General features: G+C 39.6%; 1 protein-coding gene across 1 annotated transcript in view; it reads left to right on the top strand.

Moving 5' to 3' along the window:
* The window catches only part of ARHGEF28 (Rho guanine nucleotide exchange factor (GEF) 28), a 183022-nt gene that overhangs the window by 8085 nt on the left and 153254 nt on the right, over window positions 1-21683 (top strand). Inside the window, exon 2 of the mRNA XM_006874402.1 lies at window positions 16773-16894. Within this exon, the coding sequence (XP_006874464.1) occupies window positions 16773-16894 (122 nt within the window). The remainder of the gene's footprint in view (window positions 1-16772; window positions 16895-21683) is intronic.

Genomic DNA, 21683 nt, shown 5'->3' with positions numbered 1-21683 from the left:
AGTGGTTCAAGCTCACCAGCTGCTCCTTGGAAACCCTATACAGGATCGATATGGGTTGGAATCGGCTCGACGGCCTTTAACAACAACAACATAGAAAACTTGGTCTGATTCAGTAATATAAACATTGCTTTGTTGCTTTAAGTAAGATAGTCAGTCTTCTGGATTTCTTCCTTCTCCTTTTCCTTCTTCAGTGCCAAGATGGCGATTGCCTGGTGAGCCTGCGGAGGAAGATCCATTAGTGTAGCAGTGCCTTCTGCACCCTGCTGATCTCTGCTCTGACCTCTCCCTGGTGTTGGTCAGGATCTGGACTTTCTCCTTCTCTGACCTGTCCTCTGACCCAACACTTCATCTACCATAGGGTCCCTCTTCCACACCATGGAGGGCCCTGTGGCAGGCTGTGGTGCTCAACTGAGCCACTTCCTGCCGCTCCGCTCAGAGAGGCTTGTGGGAACTTAGGGATTCCTTACACCGAGAAAGCTGGACCTGACTCTCTGCTTTCTACCTCTCTCTGCCACCAAATGTGCTTTGAGTGACTGCCCTCCTGGTGATGTTGGTAACCTGCAGGGGTTCTGTCCTTCAGAACCCTAGAGGAAAGTAGGAAAAGTCTACCCCACAGGGGAGTAGTCGTGGTCTAGGTAGCACCATTCCTCACAAGCAGGGAACTGACTGAGCTCATCCTATCAGTGCCCATTTTTTTTTCGTTTATTTTCCTACAATTTTTATGGGATGGAAAGGTCATGGTCTCTCTTCTTCCTTGCACCCTGAGTCTCTCTATGGGCTCTTCCTCTAGACCTAGGTCTTGATGTGGTAAATAAGAATTAAGGAATTTAGAGAACACCATTCCCTCTCTCTGAACACATAGATGTAATTCACACCACAAGTATGAAGTTCATAACTTCTTTTTATTACCTTAATGGTGCTTGAAACATTATTTCATGTTTTGGGTAATTCTTTTTTGGAGAGAGAAGAGATATAAAGTTTTTTGTTTTTTTTTTTGGCCCCCAACCACACTAAAAAAGTAAACTATATATTTTGAATTTGTAGTTTTAGGAGAAGAAACACCAGTTTACTTGATGCAGCAGCAGATTTTAGTCAGACTAGAATCTGGACGTTTAAATTGCATGCTACTCATTGCCTTTCAGTGAACGCCAAATGCTTTGCTTTGTGTACTAGTGCTAAGAAAGAGAGATGAAGAGGGAACTGCATCTTTTTCACTGACCCTCTACCTTACCAAACATGATATCCTTCTCCAGTGACTGGTCACTCCTGACAATATGTCTGAAGTAAAGGTGGAGGGTGAGAGAAAAAGAGGAAGACCCCCAGTGAGATGGAAGGATTTAGGAGAATGTAATTTTAGTAAACATGCTACCTGAGCACACTGTACCTGAAAGTATCATTTGCTTTCACAAGATCCCTGCACTCTGACGATAAGTCCAACATACATTATATGTAGTTGGACTGATGTAGTGCTTGTGAGTATGGGATGCAGAGGAAACTAGTGATTTGTTCTTCCTGTAGAGGTCATGTAGAAGCCAAGTGCCTTTTCATTAGATCAGGAATAGATGCCTGGAGCTCTCTCACTATCTTGGGACTCCTGATCCCAGGTCCCTGACAATAAGGAGTCCTGGTTATGAATTTTATGGTGTGGCGTTGTGGGATAAAGCACTAGACTGAAAGGTTGGTTTGAACTGCAAGGTTGGGCACTTCAAACTCACTAGCCGCTCATTGAAAACCCTATATGGAGTCTCTGGGAGTCAAAACCGACTGGATGGCACTTAACAATAACAAGCAGATGTGAATTTAGTAAATCTCATATCTATGCCTTATTGATGCCCACTTACCCAAAAGTACTCCAGGGGTGTTCAGAATAATGAAATAGGATTCAGGAATTAAGTAGGTTCCCTAACCAGAAGAATTCCGGAAAATTGGAAGGAATAACAGGTAGAACTTGTTTTTTTTTTTTTTTTATCATTTATTCATTAATTTAAACTATTCTTATGGATGCACACACAAAAATAAGTGAAGGGATTTAAGTTTTAGTGGAGCGTTTTCTGTTTTACCAGCATAATTCTTTGTCTATGTTGTTGTTATTGTTAAGTGCCATTGAGTCGGTTCTGACTCATAGTTTTGACTGTATAGCGTTTCCAAGGTGCTGCTGGTGGGTTTGAACTGCTAGTCTTTCAGTTAACAGCCTGCACGTATCCTGTAGTGCCACATCAGGACTCCTTGTCTATAGTGGAACTCAATTATTTTTAGGGTATTAAAAGGTAAAACTACATCTGGTTTTAGAGAGGGCCTTGGAGAATTGGAACTCATCAGAACTTTGAAGTGGACAAATCCTTTTTGTGTATCAGTATCTTTCCATAAGGCTATGCTGCCGTGGAGTTATTCATAGTGTTCTTGGTGATATTAACCCATAGGGGCATCTTCCTCAATAGGTTGTCTCTGTTTTTATCTAGAATCACAGGAAGTGTTCTCTTCAAAGTCCTGTCACTTTATTTGAGGTTTTTCACTTCTATCCTGGTGTTTGAATAACATGTTAGTTTTTTTGTTTTGTTTTGTTTTTTACTACCCCCTCTCCCCCCTATCTTTTGGTTTGCATGTTTTTCTTTAATGTAGACTAACTTGCTTTAGGCCTTGGAGAATTACATCAAAAAAGAAAGAAATTGCTGGTTAAATCTAATCACACCAAAGTCCACACACCACACATGACTGAATATCTGCTTTGTAGCTTGGGGGCAGCAAGGGCAGGAAAAGGTATTTATTTACATATTTGAGAGTCTTTATTGTTGAAACATAGGCATGAGTACTTTGGGAAACTACTTAATGCTACTGTAAATAAAAATGAGAAGTTGGGAAGGTTTGGGGAAAAATTGTTGTTGTTATCAAGAGATTATTTTTTCTCAGTTTTTATCTCTGTTTGTGGCATAGTAGGATAAAATAGTGGACAACATGATTGTTTTGAACCACAAGATCAGTGGTTCAAATCCACCAGCTTCTCCCCAGGAACCCTGTACAGGGTCCATAGGAGTCAGAACTGACTTGATGACACTTAAAACTACAACAGGTCTCCAAGGGCTTCTAGTTATGAGAGAAAATGCTGGTTTGTCTTAAATAATTTTAATAATTAGGTCTTTGAAAACAATTGTTGTTGTTAAGTGTCATTGAGTCAGCACTTAACATAGCAACCCTGGATAGGGTTTCCAAGGAGTGGCTGGTGAGCTTGAACTGCCAACCTTGCAGTTCAAATGGCTTTGCAGTCTGGCGCATTAACCCACAGCACCACATCAGGACTCCTTCAAAACAGTACGATTATTTATTTATTAATTAATTAAGATCTGATTTTACAGAACCGAGTTGTACCTTGTTGCTTAGAAGGGGTTTTAAATTGTACCACTACAAGGGAGGGCAGGGGGAAGCCATTCTCATTCCCAACACCTCTGGAATCCATTCTCTTGTGTTTCCAGCTGTTATTGTTTCTAGCAGGGATGGTCTGGGGCCTCTAATCTCATCCCAGGCCTTACTTTTATTTTCATAGGACTCCAGGAAACTGAGTTAAATTCTGAGGGCAAATTGGGCATTTGGAAGCGTATCAGAGACTCTCTAGCTTTTGTGGACAAAGATGCCCTGGGTTCTCTTAGACACATCCTGGTGCAGACTGAAATCTACAGAGGAACTTTTGCTCTCTTGTGACCACAGGAAATGCCTGGGCTGAGGATAATTTTGGAATTTGGATGATTCCTCTTTGTAACCTCAAGTCCAATTCAGAAGAGTGAAGCCAAGGGATTTTCTAGGCCAAGACTAATATCTGGAAAATCCTAAGGGAACTTTAGTGGAGGAACGGCAAGGAGACAGATGGTAATTTAGCCCTGAAAGTGTCCATGTCCATTTGTGAGGGTGGGTTTTCTCTTTTTTCTGTCTCACTGAGACCAGTGGCAAAAAGGTCTTCGACAAATTTCAGAACTTGGTAAGGTTCCCTTTGTAGGGAAATTTGAGAATTAGTATGCTGCTATGAAAATGGGTGTGTTTTGGTCTCTCCCAGTACTGTTTGCATCTTGGGTTCATCACTGGTGATCTGGGCAGGACGTAATCAGCTTTCTTATCTAATGAACAGAATGATAATTTCACATGTGATTATTATGAGTCGAGGTGGCAGATGGTTGAAAAAAAAAAATACTGTGTGGTATTGGGTAAAAGTTTTCCAGTGAATGCTTTAGTGTAGATGATTTATTGATAACCTGCTGCTTTGTATGCAGTAACACAGTTGTTCTTTTATTTAAGTAGGAGGTGCATTTCTGAAATATGACATGCTTTTTTCTTTTAACTTTAGATGGTAAAAACAGTCATTGTAAGAAATCTTGAAATGATATAAAATTGTTGTGGTTAGGTGCTGTTGAGTCGGTTCTGACTTACGAAGACCCTGCATAGGGTTTCCAAGGCTGTGGATCTGCATTCGGAGAAGAAAGCCTCATCTTGATTCTGTTGGGTGGCTGGTGGGTTTGAACTTCCACCTATTCCTTATGTGTAATACCACCAGGGTTCCTGAGGGGTTGAAGGAGCTGTCCAGTGGTACTGGTCACACTCTCTGTGGGTGTTGATAGCCATCCAAGTCTTCCCACTGAGCCCACTGCGGGTGGCCCAGTCTGCGTAGCTGAAAATAAAAAGTCTGTAACTCTGCTACCAAAGATAAACTGCTAACACTTCAGTTAGCGTCTCAGTTTATCATTCTACTCTCTTCATTTTTTCTCTGAGTATGTTGTTTGTTTTAAACAGAGTGTAATAATATATTTGCTGCTTTATGACTGAGTTTATTAAGCAAGCCTCACACTGCCACATCCTAGCAGCAGATCTGCAGATGGATTATCACAGGCCCAGGAGGTGGGCAAACACACCTGGGCACGGGTCACACTGTCACACATTAATGAAACTTCTTAATGGGAAAATACCAGACATTGTTCAAATACCAATTTCTTTGGTTCAGAATAGGATGGTAGGAACCCCAACTCTTAACGAGAGTAGCTGGAGCTACCTACTACAGTGCCAGTCTAGTGCTTATATTTATTAGTTGTGTGGTCTTGGGCAGTTACTTAAATAGCACCTCAGTTTCCTTGTCTGTGGCTCAAATGATTAAGCTCTTGGCTACTAGTCAGGAGATTGTAGGTTCAAACCCACCCAGAGGCATCTGAGAAGATAGCCCTGGTGATCTCAGGAACAGTCCGACTCTGCACACGTGGGATCACCATGAGTCAGCTGTTGTCTCAATGACAACAACAACAACAACTTCCGAGTGTTAATTTGGGGACCAATGAGTTAATATTTCCATATATAAATCATGTAGGAGAGTGCCTGGCTTATGCTTCAGGGTCAGCAGTTGACTGCTAACCACAAGGTTGGCTGTTCAGACTCACCAGCTGCTCCTTGGAAACCCTATGCAGGCTCGCTATGAGTCAGAACTGACTCAACGGCACTTAACAGCAACCATAATATGCATGTTAGCGATAGTAGAAGTACAAGTACTACCAGTATAATTAGCAAACATTAATAGGTGGTGGCTTTTGTAGGACCCATTGTTTTGCTTTTCTCCCTCCTTAATTTTTTTTTTCCTGATCATTTGCTTTTTCTCAGTACCTCTACTTTGCAAGTTAGTCTCATCTTCCATTAATCTTTTAAGTAGAAGACTCATCAGCCTGATCATTGAATAAAGGGGTTAGGGCATGTTTGACGGCACCACACAGGACGTGCCATGGCATCTGTGTTGTCCATGTTGCTCAGAACCCGATCAAGAAGTTGCTTGTCCTACCAGGAGAGCAAAATTAAACCCGTTCTCAGTGGAGGTTGGCAGATGACACTGGACAAAGTACTGAATTAATGGACATGAGGCCCTCCAAGTTCATCCATTGTTTTGAAACATTTCATGAATTCATTATTATTTCATGTTTCATAGCATTCCATTTTGTGTATGTACCACAGTTCAGTTTAGCTATTCACCTATTGATGGGCACTTAGGTTGTCTCCATCTTTTTGCTATTGTAAATAATGTTGTAGTGAACATAGATACACATATGCCTGTCTGTGTCATGGCTCTTATTTCTCTAGGATATATACGTAAGAGTGGGACTGCCAGATTATATGCTTTCTCTATTTCTAACTTTTAAAGGAAGCTCCATCCTGCTCTCTGCAGTGGTTGTACTATTTTATAGTCCCACCAACAGCGTATGAGAGTTTGAATCTCCCCACACACCTGCTGGCATTTGTTGTATTCTGTTTTTGGATCATTGCTCTTATTGCCAGGTTGAGGTGATATCTCATTGTTTAAATTTCTGTTTCTCCCCTGGCTAGTGACCACAAGCTTCTCTTCAGGTATTTGTTGGCTGCCTGGATGCCATCTTGGGTGAAGTGTTTGCTCATATTCTTTGCCCATTTTAGAGTTGGCTTTTGTTGAGGTGCTGAAGTTTTCTATAAATTTTAGACATTGGGCCCTTGTCAAATATGTGACACAACCTGATTTGGCTATGTCATGAGAAATAGTTGAGAAGAAATAATGGAAGCAGAGGAATAGTTAGGAGACTTGCAGTAATCTCGATAGAAGATTGTGCTGGCTTGGCCTGGGGCAGTAGAGATGATGAGAAATGTCAGATCTGGGTCTACTTGAAAGTAAAGAAAGATAGAAGTCAGGGACAATTGCAAGGAAAAATAACGTTCCTGTTTACTGGGAGGGCAGGTTTACGAGGTGAAATCAAGGGTTCTGTCTGAGGTGGCTACTGGACAAGTAAGTGAAGCTATCGAGGAGGGAGTTATGAAGTTCAAGGGAAGGGTCTGGACTGTAGATGAGCATTTGCAAGTCATCATCCTACATGACATCATTGTATTAGGTGACAGAGGGAATGAGTGGAGAGAGAGAAGAGGAACTTGACCCTCAGGTACTGTGCCCTATAGAAATCCTAGGACATGAGGAAGAACCATTCACCAGGATTGAGAAGGAAAGACTGGTGAGATGGAAGGAAAGCCAGCAGAGAGCAGTGTCCTGGAGTCCAAGGGGAAGAAGGGAAGAATCAACTGTAGCAAAAGCTACTGTAATCCATGTAAGGTCAGACCTGAGAAATGAACAAGAAATTCTATCATAGGAAGGCCGTTGGTCCCTGGGATGGGTCCTGTTTCAGTGGAGTGCTGGGAGTTGAATTCTAATATAAATATTACACATTTTGTGTTGGTTAGTGGTGTGGCACTGTAGGATAAGCACTGGATTGCAAATCGCAGGGTTGGTGGTTCAAACCCACCAGCCCCTCCCTGGAAACCTTATACAGGGTTGCTATGCCAAAAGAACCAACAGATCTGTGTTGGAAGAAGTACAGCCAGAGTGCTCTTTGGAGGCCAGGATGGCCAAACTTCGTCTCTCATATTTTGGACATATTGTCAGGAAGGACCAGTCGCTGGAAAAAGATAACATGTTTGATATGGGGGAAGGGTCAGAGAAAAAGAGGAAGACCCCAGTGAGATGGATTGGCCAAGTGGCAGCATCAATGGGCTCAAGCGTGGCAACAATTGTGAGGTTGACCCAGTATTGGGTAGTATTTCGTTCTTTTGTGCGTAGAGTCACTTGAGGGCACCTAACAGCAACAATGAGGACTCCATGGCACTAAACAACAAGAAGTCATGTTTAATAAAACCTCTGTGTTCATAATTTTCTTGGTTTAAAACAAAATATAGTAAATGAATGGGTGAATGAGTGAATAAAACCCATCCAGGCTTTGTGTGAGAGAGATATCTGGACTGAAAGGCTCTCACCTAAGTTTTGCAGGCAAGAGTTTGGCACCCAGGGTGAGCCAAACCAGGTCAGCAATAGGCTTACAGAGGACTGCCTTAGTAGCGTCTGTTTATGTTTGGGTGTGGGTCTCTTATATAATGAGTCAAGTCGGCCATGTTTTCTTCCAGCCACCAGGCCCTTCACTTCTCCAGGTAGAGTTGCATTTTCATTAGAAATCAGGTGGCTGAGGCCCTAAGCAGGCCTGTGCTACTAGGCATTTCTTGCCAGATTTGGGGTATTGATAAATGTCAGAGAAAAGGGAGACATCCACAGCTGCCTTCCTTCTCCCCCTTACTTTCTACCAGTTCTCCTCCTTTTATGAACTAACTGCGTTTACTCCCTCTGCTGTTGTCCTGAACTAGAACATCTAGACTGGCAAGTGAAGTGCTCTGGGAGCCCTTGTCGATTTACGTAGATCATGTTACAAAGTCAGGAGAATAATGGGAGAGAGGAGAGCTGGGGATCCCCTCAAAGTTACTGTTTATCCTCTAGGCACTCTGCGCACTGAGAAATTGGCCAGAGTCCACTTCATCATGTTAGAACATCTTATTTTCTGAAATCCTCCCTTTGTTTGTTCTGGGGAAATGCTGTCTCTGTTCGCCTGACTTTATTCTTTGTTCATCCTGTAGTTATAATCCCTCCCATTTCACAAGCTTTCATCCTTGAGTTGTTGGAGGTAAGTCTTATGGGCAGTTTGACAGTTTTTCTTTCTTCTTCACATTTTATATGATTTGTTACCATGTTCAGGATGGACTTATTTAAAAAAATGACTTAACAGGAGCTCAGTCTTAAATAAAAGATTGTTGCACTACTTCTTTGTGTATGTAGCAAGTGGGATGTTTTGTGCATTCTAGTTACCTTGGGTTGGTTCTAAACATCTAAAGTTATAGCCAATGTTGAAATCATTTTTAAAAAATCTAAGTTATACAAATTATCAAGATTATACAACCTTATTGATTTATGATCACAAGCATTTTCAAAGTGTGTGCTACATGTAAGATTCTGTTCTAATCCCTTCAAATATTAGCTCATTTAATTCCTACAAGCAATCCAATGACTTTGGATTTTTAAAATGAAAAGCAAAACAACAACAGAGGAACAGAGAGGCTAAGTAACTTGCCCAAGGTCGCACAGATGCTAGGCTGTGAAGTAGGAACTTGAGCCCAGGTAATCTAGCTCCTGGACCAATGTTTTTGACCATTATAGTACATTACTCTTCACAAATTAAAATTTTGCAGACTTTTGAATGAGAATTACTTTTGTATTGTCTCGTGAATGTAGGTTTACCGAATATTAACCAATATTAACTTTGCTAAGAAAAGCAAAACAACATGAATTTAAGACAAAGAACTGGTCTTATGGCATATTTTATTTCTATACACATATTGAAAGTGACCTGAAGGACTTTTTTGGGGGGTTTGGGGGGGCAATAATTTATTCATTTAATTTGATATGAAAGTAGGTACGTATGGAAGTAATAAAACTGTATTTCTTAAAAATCTTGGAAACATTAGTCTCCTTTTATGAAACTATTGTAGCCTTTTGTTTGAATTGCCTGAAACATAGTAGAACAATTAGCTGATTTAATATGTGTAACTGAAACTGTTTTGAAGACCAACTTATTTTCTTTCCTTATAAATCTTCTTTGGTTGGATTTGAAGGCCATTCTGTACAGTAACTAGCATTGAAGTGAGTAAAGGAATGGAAATCCTGTTACTCAGAGCTATCTTCTGGTTTGTTGGTCTGTGCTCACTTTTAGATCCAAGTGTCTTTGGGAAAGTGGAGGTTTCTAGATCTCTAGAAAGAGATCTAGAAAGAAAAGAATATTCTGCTCCAGAGGTTTGCTCTCAAAAAAACTTTTGTGCCAAGTTTGTAAATCGATTGTTGCGGTGAGTGATCCAATAACATCTTCTTGACAAGTTCTGAATGAAAGAGCTGGAGGGGAGACAAAGAAATTTACTTCCTCATGTAAGTGTCTCTCCCCCAACATGAGTTACTGTCTCAGAAGGATCAGTACCAGAGTGAAAATTATGACAGGGTCTAACCCAGTTTTCCAACATGTAGGATACAAACCTCTGGAGATAGAGATGGAATGCCAGCATAACACTAGGTTACATTGGATTGCATAGTAAGACAGGTATTTTCTTTTACATTTTCCTTTGATTTATCTGCTGACTCAAGGGGAAAGGCTCAGTTTAGTACTAGTGTACCTGTAACACCACTCTAATCCTTCCAAAAATAAATAAATAAATAAAAGAACCCTTGGTGATACAGTTGGTAAAGTGCTTTGGGTTGCTGATAGAAAGGTTGGCAGTTTGAATTCACCAGTTTCTCCATGGGAGAAAGATGTGGCAGTTTACCTCTGTAAGGATTATTGCTTTGAAAACACTATGAGGCAGTTCTACTCTGTTCTATATGGTAATTTTGAGTCATAAATGACTGAGTGGTAGTGAATTTGGTTTGGCATCCTTCAGAATCTCCCTTTTAAACAAAGATAGAAGGACTCTTAAGTTCTCAGTTTTGGAAAAACCTATTGCATCAAGTTGATTCCAACTCATGATGATCTCATACTTGTCAGTGTAGAAATGTGCTGCAAAGGGTTTTCAATGACTGCTTTTCCAGCAGTGGATCACCAGGGCTTTCTCCCCTCAGCTTTAATTGTTGTTGTTGTCAGGTGCCATCGAGTCGGAACCGACTCATAGCGACCCTATGCACAGCAGAACGAAACAATGTCCGATACTGGGCCAACCTCACTACTGTTGCCACATTTGAGTCCATCAGTGCTGCCACCTGGCCAATCCATCTCATTGGGGGTCTTCCTCTTTTTCTCTGACCCTCCATCTTACCAAGCATGATATCCTTCTCCAGCGACTGTTCCCTCCCGATAATATGTCCAAAGTATGAGACATGGCTGCACTTCTTCCAAAACAGATCTATTGGTTCTTTTGGCAGCCCATGGCACTTTTAGTATTCTTCTCCAACCCCATAATTCAAAGGCATTGATTCTTCTACGATCTTCCTTATTCACTGTCCAGCTTTCACATCCAAGTAAGGTTATTGAAGATACCATGGCTTGGGTCAGGTGCACCTTAGTCCTCAAGCTGACATCTTTGCTCTTCAGCACTTTAAAAAGTTCCTGTGCAGCAGATTTGCCTAATGCAATACATCATCTGATCTCTTGACTGCTGCTCCCATGAGTGTTGATAGTTGACCCAAGAAGAATGAAGTCCTTGACAACTTCAGTTTTTTCTCCATTGATAAGAATATTGTTTATTGGTCCAGTGGTGAAGATTTTTGTTTACTTGACATTGAGATGTAATCCATATTGAAGGCTGTGCTATTTGATAGGCAACTGTATTTAGTCCAAATTGAATTCCATTGTTTTGTTTGCATTGTTTTAGTATATAGGGTTGCTGCAAGTCAGAACTGACTCAACGGTACTTAACAACAACACCAACAAACTGTGTATAAACCATCCAATACTGGCTTTTCATTTACACTAGAGGTGAGGTATTTATTTAAAGATATTTTACTTAAAAAGGTGAGTTGTTCTTAGACAAGTGCTAGAGGATAAAATAATATGAGTGACCATGTAGCTATGCAAAGTTGTGATTTTGTCAAATAAATGACAAAAACTCTGGAAATACTGTTCGAATATCTGATGGTTACTTTTGTAGAAATCCACAATCTAGTCATTGGAACTCTTTGTTGTTGCTGTTAAGTGACACAGAGTTGGTTCAGACTCGTAATGATCCTGTATAGGGTGTCTGAGGAGCGGCTGGTGAGTTTGAACTGCCCACCTTACAGTTCAAACTGACCTTCTGTTTGAGTGCTTATCCTATGGTGCCACACCTTGATTTCTTTGGAATTCAGAATTTCCAATCTTTTTGGCCTGGTGCGTGCACCATACATTCTTTGATACCCATAGTAGTATCACCAAGCATGTTGATATTTCTGTAGGTAGATGTATGCGCATGCATGCTATCATTAGAATTCAGGTCAGGTTTTCCCACCAGATGTGCATTTTAAAAAACTTCACATTGTGATGAAATAAGAGGGTCCTTTAAAAAAAAATCTATGGGAAAATGAACTGGAAGATAATGAAAAAACAACAACAGACTTTTTGAAGCCCTTTCATATTCATGGTAAAAGATTTGTTATTTTGACCATTTTTACCTGTACAGTCCCAATGATATTAACCAGATTCTCACTGTTGTATAATCATCACGGCTATCCACATTCTGGTGTTGCGCTTTAGGGTAAGCACTGGACTGCAAGGTCAGTTTGAACTGCAAAGCTGAAGTTCAAACACACCAGCCGCTCCTCGGAAACCCTGTACAGGGTCACTATGAGTGTAGACCAACTGAATGGCACTTAACAACACTAACCACTAAATAATAGGAAGTGCTGTGGCTCCGTAGACTAAGCACTGGATTACAAATCACAAGGTCGGCGGTTCGAGCCCACCAGCCATTCCTCAGGAGAACGATGAGGTTTTATGCTTCTGCAAAGATTTTAAAGCCTTGGAAACCCTATACAGGTCTACTACGAATCAGAACTGACTTGGCGGTGCCTAACTACTACCACCACCACTACCACCACCATCACCACCACCAAATGTGTTATGAACCAAACTTATAGAAGAAAGGTTTTATTTTCAGAGTTTTCTAAATGTAAGAATTGCAAATAAGAGACTGTGGGCCAATCTTTGGAAATAAAATGATTTTCTGAAACACTGATCGAATTAATCATTCAGAAAACATGACCTCAACTAAGTCAAAGTAACCAGACTTGACCATTTTTAAGTTTCTATCATGGCCATGATTGCCTTACGGTATTTAAGAGTTTGAGTCCAGTTATAAGAATTGGAAAAGTCAGCCACATCATGATAAACAGATAAAGACTGAAGTTGTCAAGGAATTAATCTTACTTGTATTTACAATCAGTACTCATGGAAGCAGCAGTCAATACATGAAATGACATATTGCAATGGGCAAATCTTCAGCAAAAGACCTCTTTTAAGTGTTAAAAAGCAAATATGTCATTTTGAGGACAAAGATGTGCCTGACCCCAGTCTTTCTGTTTGCATTTGTCTCTTAGTATGGGAAAGGCGGACAATGAATAAGGATCACCACAGAATAAATGAATTATGGTGTTAGTGAAGAATATAGAATATACTATGGACGTGCAGAAAATGAACAAATCTGTCTTGGAAGAAAGACAGCCAGATTGCTCCCCAGGAGCATGGATGGCAAGACTTTGTCTCATGTACTTGGAACATATTATCAGGAGGGACCAATCCCTGGAAAAAAATACTTGGTAAAGTAGAGGGTCAGCAAAAAAGAGGAAGACCCTGAATGAGGTGGTCTGATACAGTAACTGCAGCAGTGGGCTCAAACGGCAAGGATTGTTCAGGATAGGGCAGCATTTCATTCTGTGGTCACTCTGAGTCAGAATTGACTCAACAACACCTACCAGCAGTGACACATAAGGTCAGGTAGGTTTTGTTTGTGGAAGAAAGGTTGAATTTCAGTGATTTGAACTTTTTAACTGCGTAAATGAAAGCAGAAATAGTTGCTGTTTCTGCTCATCCTTGAAGTGAGTGGTTGGTGTTTTGAGCATAGACTCTTTCAGTCATTCACAACATGACAGTCAGGTGCTGGACAATGTGTTCACACACTTTGGTTTTTAAAATGACCCCCCCCTTCCAAAAAATAAAATAAAATAAAATAAAACACACACACAAAAAAACAAAAACCCCAGAGGGATTAGAAGCAAATACTGTTGAATGATGATGCACGGAGGTGAATGAAACAGTGAGTGTAAAACCAATGTTCTCCCATGTAAACTATCACTCAATTCACAATAATAAATATATATATATATTTGTTGTTAAGTGCTGTTGAGTCAGTTCTGACCCACAGTGACCCTCTAGAGGATTTCCAAGGAGCAGCTGGTGAGCTTGAACCACCAACCTTGCCATTCAAACCAACTGTGCAGTCTAGCACATTAACCCACAGTGCCACACCAGGACATATGTGTGTGTATATATATGTAAATGGAGGCTAGGTAAAGTTTTATCTAGTGAAGCAAAAAATCTGACCATTCCAGTATTTTCCTTTAATCCAAAATATTGAAGGAAAAAATGATCAGTTCTTAAAAAACCATTCTACCCATCAATTAATTATTCTGATAATATTTTAGTCATTTAGATAGATATCTAGATACAACACACAGGATCAATGTTACATCATTGATGACATAGTAAAAATAGTATATGTAAATCATAACAATTAGAATGGGTTTTCAGTTCCACTAAAATAATCCTTATTGCAAGCATGTACTAGATCTGCTTGTTTCATTTATGAAGACCCGTTTAACACAGTTCTTCTCATTTCAATGTTCAGTGACTTCTTGTAGGTCTCTTGAAATCAACCAAGCTGGGAGTACTTACACCAAATAAATTAGCAAATGCCATAAATCTGTACTGTAAGTGGTTTTTAAATATTTATCTTGTATTTGACAAACTAGTGTTTATTCAAGACAAGTAAAATATTGCCTTGTAAAAAGAAAAATGAAATCCATCAGTTGTTGGCTATTGTTACGAACATCTTCCTAGTTCTTAGATCAGTCTAGTTATCAATGAAGTCTTAATTTGGCAGCAATGGGAAAGTGGTTAAAAAGGAACATGAACTGCCTTCCAAGTGTGATGGCAAAAATGCCAGGTGTTTTATAGTCTGTGAACTTATGACACTGTGGAACAGTTAAGCTGATTAATTACCACAGTGCCGGACCATGTTGAGTTATTTATGATTGTTTTAAAAGAGCATTCTGTAAAATGACAAATGAGCAAGTGTTTTTTTGTTTTGTTTTTTTACTTCAGGATACACTGAAAATGTTCTGTCAGGATCTTGATTTATAGCCTCTGGCACATATTTTTCTTTTTTGTAATTAGAATGAAAATGTATAGTAATTGATCATAAGGATTATACTTGTGAAGTATTTGTGTTTTGCATGTTGTAATACTAGTTATTTAAATAAGTTAGCAAAAGATTACTTTGGGATGTAAAAAAAAAAATAGTGCTTTCTTTTATACTGTATCTTTTCTTAAGAAGCTTAATAATATCTCACTTCAGTGCTCTTGTGAAACCCATAGTTATAGATACAGAACCTGAATCAACACCATTTGACTAGTAAACTTCTTACATCTTTGTGACTTTTGTAATTATCTAGGACTTTCTATAAAGAGAATAGAATCTTTTGCTTCTGTTATATCAGCTCAACATTTCTTAATCATTTTTCATCTACTGAGTCACTCCAATGGGTTTACCTAGATTTATCCCATGGTATAGAGAGATTGTGGGTTATATGCCATTTCTATTGAAATAGAAGCAATACTACTTTTGTACTCAAGATAACCTATATTATAGGTATAATTTTGAATTTATCCTATTAAAATCATTTACAGATATTGATAATCCATTACTAGTATAGATTGCTATAGTCCTAGTGTGGCACTATAGGATAAGCACTGGACTACTAACCACAAGGTCAGTGGTTCAAATAACCAGTCACCCCTTGGGCACCCTACACAGGTCACTATGAGTTGGAACCAACTCAGCAGCACTTAACAACAACAGTATAGATTACTAGTATCACTAGCAGGCTACTATTAGTATTAAACTCTGGTGACGTAGTGGGTTACACAATGGGTTGCTAATTACAAGGTTAGCAGTTTGACTACACCGCCTGCTCCATGGGAGAAAGATGAGACTTTCTGCTCTTGTGAAGATGTACAGCCTCAGAAACCTTATACAGGGTTGTTATGAAATCGAAACTGCCTGCCCAACATACAATAACAGAATTACACAGATAGCACATTATGATTAGTGTTAACATAAAAGCCCTTGTACTTTACACTGAACATGGTTAAGAAATAATAGTAATAGCAAATATAATAATAATAATAATAACAAATATTTATGAACCACTCACAGAGTGCCGGGCATGTATTTAATGCTTTACATGTCAGAACTCATTTAATCCTCATAACCACACTATGAGGAAAGTATAATAATAGTCACATTTTACGGATGAGCAAACTCTGTGAAGGTATATGGGGATCAAGTAATTTACTTAAAGTCACAAGAAATGAGACATTCTGGCTCCATATTTCATTACCTTCAACTTTATGTTCCATTACAAATACAGTCATGTCTCCACTATCTGAGACTAAGCTCTGAGCAATATTAGCTGCTTGGAACCTAGCTGATAACCTGGTAACAGGCAAAACTATTTCTGCAATTAAAATAGAAGCCAAACTCTATGTATCTCGGCGTGTTTATATATCATGCATATTTATCAGCCAGTTGTTGTTGTTAGGAACCTTTGAGTTGGTTTCAGCTCATAGCGGCTGTATGCACAACAGAATGAAGCGCTGCTCAGTCATGCGCCAGCCTCACAATCATCTTTATACTTGAGCAGCCAGTGCAGTGTTACAGCCACTCAAGTCTGCATTGACTTGGGACCTTTAGTAAAGACTGGCTCACTGAGTCTGAAACACTTCTGTGGGACCCAAGGATCTCGAGAAAGTCACCACTGCCTCCAAATTATTGGTAAAGTAAAAGGAAGTTTAAGCTATTAGAAATTGAAGGCCAAATCTGATTTATTTTACAAAATCATCTAGTGATGGGAAAAAGTACTTGAAGTGGGCAGATATTTATCTATGTGAACTATTCATTCTAATTGCTTCTCAGTCGTTTGAGGTCGACTTTGAATGTTCTGGGTAGTTGAGAAGGGTTAGATGTGGGAGAGAAAATGTTTGCTTGAAGAACTTATAATGTGAAAACATGCCTGCAATCTTAAGAAATGCAATCTTAACTTTTTCCTCATGGCTTGATGAAAGTAATGCTTGACTGTAAAATACATGATTTCTGCTTTATTTGTGTGATTTTTGTTCTTTTTGCAGACCGCTCCTTTGATGTGCTCAAAAAATCCAAACACCCCCCAACGTTTCTCGCAGCAGACCGGCTTTCTGCCATGCTGAATGGCGGCGATGAGGTCTACGCTAACTGTATGGTGATAGATCAGGTAAAGCCCGGGCAGACACTACTAGGGTGGATCTATTTCTCTTTCAAAAACCCAACTATGTGAGAAATCGAGTCAGCGTCATTGGTTATTTTTCTGGAAGTTTTAGCATAAGAGCAGTCCAGGTACTAGGGCTCTGGAGTCTCTTCAGGTGAGCAGAGTCCAGTGGTACCAACACTTAAGTGCTTGACTACAAAGAAAAAGGTTGAGGGTTCAAGCTCACCCAGAGGCACCTTTGTTAGAAGAAAGCCCTGGTGATCTTTTGAAAAATCATCACCATTGAAAACCCTATGGAGCAGTTCTATGCTGCACACCTGACGTTGCCATGAGGTAGAATCCCCTTGGCAGCTGGTTAGGGTCGATTCCTTTACTTCAGAACACAATCCATCTTAACCCAGCAAGAAACACTGCAAGGGAGTGATCTTGAGACATCTCCAGGTGAGAAGACTAGGAGAGCAATTCACTGGGTTGCCAGAGGAAATGACAAGTGGGAAATCCATTTCTTCTCTATAACTTTTCATAAAGCAGTGTCTACGTTACCCGATGCAGCAAGATCTATATTCAAATGCAGGAAGCCGTATGAGTAAGTGCTTAGTGTATTTAATTGTGTATTTAATCCTCATACATCTGTTAACATGTATTAAGAGAATAGAACTGTAATATTAAAACAGAATGGTGTCATATAACAGGAAAGCTGGAACATTTTAGAATTCTCCACCCATTTCCTGACAGATTTGTGAGTTTAATCTCATAAAGGGAGAATGGTTTGAATGTGTAGAAATCCATGTATTGACATCTCTTTCCCCCCTTTTTTTTGGCTTGGTGATCCTCAAACTTTGATATTTATAAAAAATAGTTTTAAATCTGAAAAATCTCTGTATGCCTTAGTTCAGTGGAGACATAAGGTGATTCCAAGGGCAATTTTGACAACATATTTTTTTTGGCTTAGCCAATGATTTTTAAACCTAATTGCATATAATCCTCATTGGATAATAAATTATTTTAGTATTAGTATGCATATTAGGGAGCTCTGGTAGTGTTGGGTTGCTAACCTCAAGGTTAGCAGTTTAAAACTACCAGCTGTTCTGCAGGAGAAAGATAAGACTTTCTGTTCCTGTAAAGATTTACAGCTTCAGAAAACTTACACAGGGTTGCTATGAGTCGGAACTGACTATACAGCTAGGGTAAATCAAAAGGTATTGTGACTCAGTTCCAGTTCATATATGCATGGATTTATTCTAAATAAAATATGTCTCTGTGATTAGGTGGACAGCTGTAGACAATGTCTTAGTCTTGTTAGAGTGCCTTCAGTAATAATTAAAAAAAAAAAAAAGTCCAATTAAAACAGTGGCTTTCAAGGGGTTCTACTGGGCCTGTTAAACTCAAGATACAGAGGTCAGTCAGAATGCTATGCTGACTATTTTTTGGAATTCCAAAGGAATACATTTTTTAGATCTTTTCAAAGGACATAGGACCATCACAGGAGCTTGTTGGGAAGAAGTTTTAGGAAAATGGAGAACTGCACTGGTGATAAAAAAAGTCCAGGGAATTTGTGCCAACTGATGTTTTCCATCAGAACAGTGCATCTTCTCATTCCTCAAGCCATAAGAATTTCATTGGAGTCCTGGTGTGGCGCTGTGGGCTAATGCATCAGACTGCAAAGTTGTTTGAATTGCAAGGCCGGTGGTTCAAGCTCACCAGCTGCTCCTTGGAAACCCTATACAGGGTCGCTATGGGTCAGAATTAACTCAATGGTACTCAACAACAACAACAACATGAGAATTTCTTTGGGGAACTTTACCCCAGCCTTGATCAGACTTTATTTCCCCAATTCAAATAATATTGAAAAGAAACACAATTCGAGTCCCTTGAGGATGCCAAAACTGCTGTTTTGATGTGGTGTAAATTGAAGAGTAGAGAATTTTTTTTGGAAAGGGTTCCAAAATTAAATACGCTGTCCTCGAGTCAAGTCAATTTCAAGTCAGAGCAACCCTGGAAAGTATTCCTAAGACTTTAATTCTCTATGGGAACAGATAGCCTCTTTCTCCAATGGATTAGCTAGTGGGTTTGAACTACTGGCCTTGCATTTAGTAATCATGTACTTATCCCAGGGCTCCTTTAGGGAAGGATTAGAGCGATGGAAACATTTCCTTCAGAACTGTATAGACCTAGATGGAGAATATGTCAAAATTTCACGTTTTGATATTTTTTAAGAAGAAAGTTTTCAATAATTTTTTTTTGCTAGAATGTCCTCAATTTTTTTTTTCTGGTTTTGCCTCATGATTAGATACAGGTTATACACATTCTTTAGTAGATGTACCACAGAAGCATACTGGTGTGGTGCTGTATGAGAAGTATCAGACTGCTTAAGGGAAGGTCGGCAGTTCAAACCCACCAGCTGCTCCTTGGAAACCTTATGCAGGGTTGTTATGAGTTAGAACCTAACTAAACTCGATAGCACTTAACAGCAACAACAGCTCCACCACAGAAGTAATGTTATATTCTTCTGGCTACCATTGTTGTTGTTGTTAGGTGCTGGTGAATCAGTCCTGACTCATATCAACCCCATGCACAACAGAAGGAAACACTGCCTCGTCCTCCACCATCCTCACAATTGTTGGTATGTTATAGACCATTGTTGTAGCCACTGTGTCAATCCATCTCCTTGAGGGTCTTCCTCTTGTTAACAGACCCTCTACTATCTGAGGAACTGGTTCCTCCAGAAAACATGTCCAAAGTATCTGAGACAAAGTCTTGCCATCCTTAATTCCAGGGAGCATTTTGGCTGTACTTCTTTCAAGACAGATTTGTTTGTTTGTTTTGATAGTCCATGATACTTACTTTCTTTATATAATTTTTTTCACATTTCAGATATTTATTATCCATTGTAATCTCAACATGATGCATCAGCATGATTTCATGCATCTGGGGAAAAGATCTCCTGGTTAAGTGGGAAATTGTGTGGATGGCTTCTGGAAGACTTTCATTCTAAGCAGCTTTTGTTGTTGTTGTTGTTAAGTGCCTTCGAGTCGGTTACGACCCATAGCGACCCTGTACAGGGTTTCCGAGGGTGTAAATTCTTACGGGAGTAGAAAGCCTCATCTTTCTCCCGCGGAGCAGCTGGTAGTTTCGAACCACTGACCTTAAGGTTTGCAGCCCGATTCGTAACCACTACGCTACCAGAGCTCCTCTAAGCAGCTTTAAGGGAAAACATTTCATTTAGGAGTCAGGGCCTTCTTTCTTCAATTTGCTGTAATCCACGTTCACTGAGTAGAACTTGTATTGATCATTGGGACCCAGTTTGTTCCATGGTTCTGGGTTATTCTCTCAGTCCCAACTAACATCTGAATTAAACAAACAATGCCAGACGGAAGATATAGAGTGCTGGACTATAGTACTTCTAGCTACAATAAATATGGAGAGAGAGATCAAGCTCGGGTATTTCTTGGCCTGGCTGAGGATCTGACAGAACATATTAGTGGAAGAGGGTTTGGGTCCAGAAGGAGAAAACAGTTGGCAGGCCCAGAAAATAGGTGTCTCTGCTTCATGTTTGCTAGGGTGTCCAGTCCATGGTACTTTCAATATTCTTCTGCAGTACCTTATTTCAAATGCATCAACTCCTCTTTAGTCTTTAGTCATAGCCCAGCATTCTTGTGCATATGAATGAGGCAATTGAAAATACAATGGCTTAGTTCTCAAAGTGACTTTACTCTTTAACATCTTTAAGGAGGTCTTTGAACTGATTTATCTAATGCAAGAAGTCGTTTGATTTCCCAACTACTGCTTCCATGAGTGTTGATTGTGGATCCAAGTAAAATGCAACCCTTGACAACTTCAGTATTTTCTCTGTTTATCATGCCGTTGTTTAGTGGTCCAGTGTGAAGACTTTTGTTTTCTTTACAATGAGTTGTAATTCATACTGAGACTTTTGTATGCTTTTCTTCAGCCAGTGCTTCAAGTCCTTTAGCTTTAAGCAAGCAAGGTGTATCATTTCTTTATATAGTCCAGTTTTTCAGATTATTTGCTCAGCATACAGATCGAATAAGTATGGTGAAAGGATATAGCCCTAACACACACCTTTTCTGATTTTAAACCATACAGTATCCCCTTGTTCTGTTCGAATGACTGCTTCTTGCTCTATGTACAGGTTCTGCCTGAGCACAATTAAGTGTTCTGGAATTCCCATTCTTCACAATGTTATCCATAGTTTGTTGTGATCCACACAGTCAAATGCCTTTGCATAGTCAATAAAACACAAGTAAATATCTTTCTGGTATTCTCTGCTTTTCAGATAAGATCCATCTGACGTCAGCAATGATATCCCTTGTTCCACATCCTGTTCTGAAGCCAGCTTGAATTTTTGGCAGCTCCCTTTTGATGGGCTGCTCCACCCATTTTTGAGTTACTCAGCAAACTTTTACTTGGGTGTGATATTAATGATATTGTTAGGTAATTTCACATTCCATTTTTGTCATTTTTCTTTGGAATGGGCACACATATTATTTTAGTCAGTTGGCCAGATAGCTGTCTTCCAAATTTCTTGACATAGATGAATGAGTGCCTCCAGTGTTGCATCAAGTTGTTGAAACATTTCCTTTTGTATTCCGTCATTGCTGGAACTTTGTTTTTAGCTAATTCCTTCAGTGCAGTTTGCCTTTCGATACTATCGGTTCTTTTTTTTTTTTTTTTTTAATGTAAGGTTTTTATTGTGGATTGAGTGAAAGTTTACAGGGCACATCATCAGTTTCACATTCAACAATTCATATAGCTTGTTTCATTACATTGATTATAA

The sequence above is a fragment of the Chrysochloris asiatica genome, unplaced genomic scaffold (genome assembly GCF_000296735.1).
Source record: "Chrysochloris asiatica unplaced genomic scaffold, ChrAsi1.0 scaffold00275, whole genome shotgun sequence".
Classification (NCBI taxonomy): Eukaryota; Metazoa; Chordata; class Mammalia; order Afrosoricida; family Chrysochloridae; genus Chrysochloris; species Chrysochloris asiatica.
The sequence above is the reverse complement of the archived record's forward strand: the minus strand, read 5'-3'. Positions and strand labels throughout refer to the sequence as shown.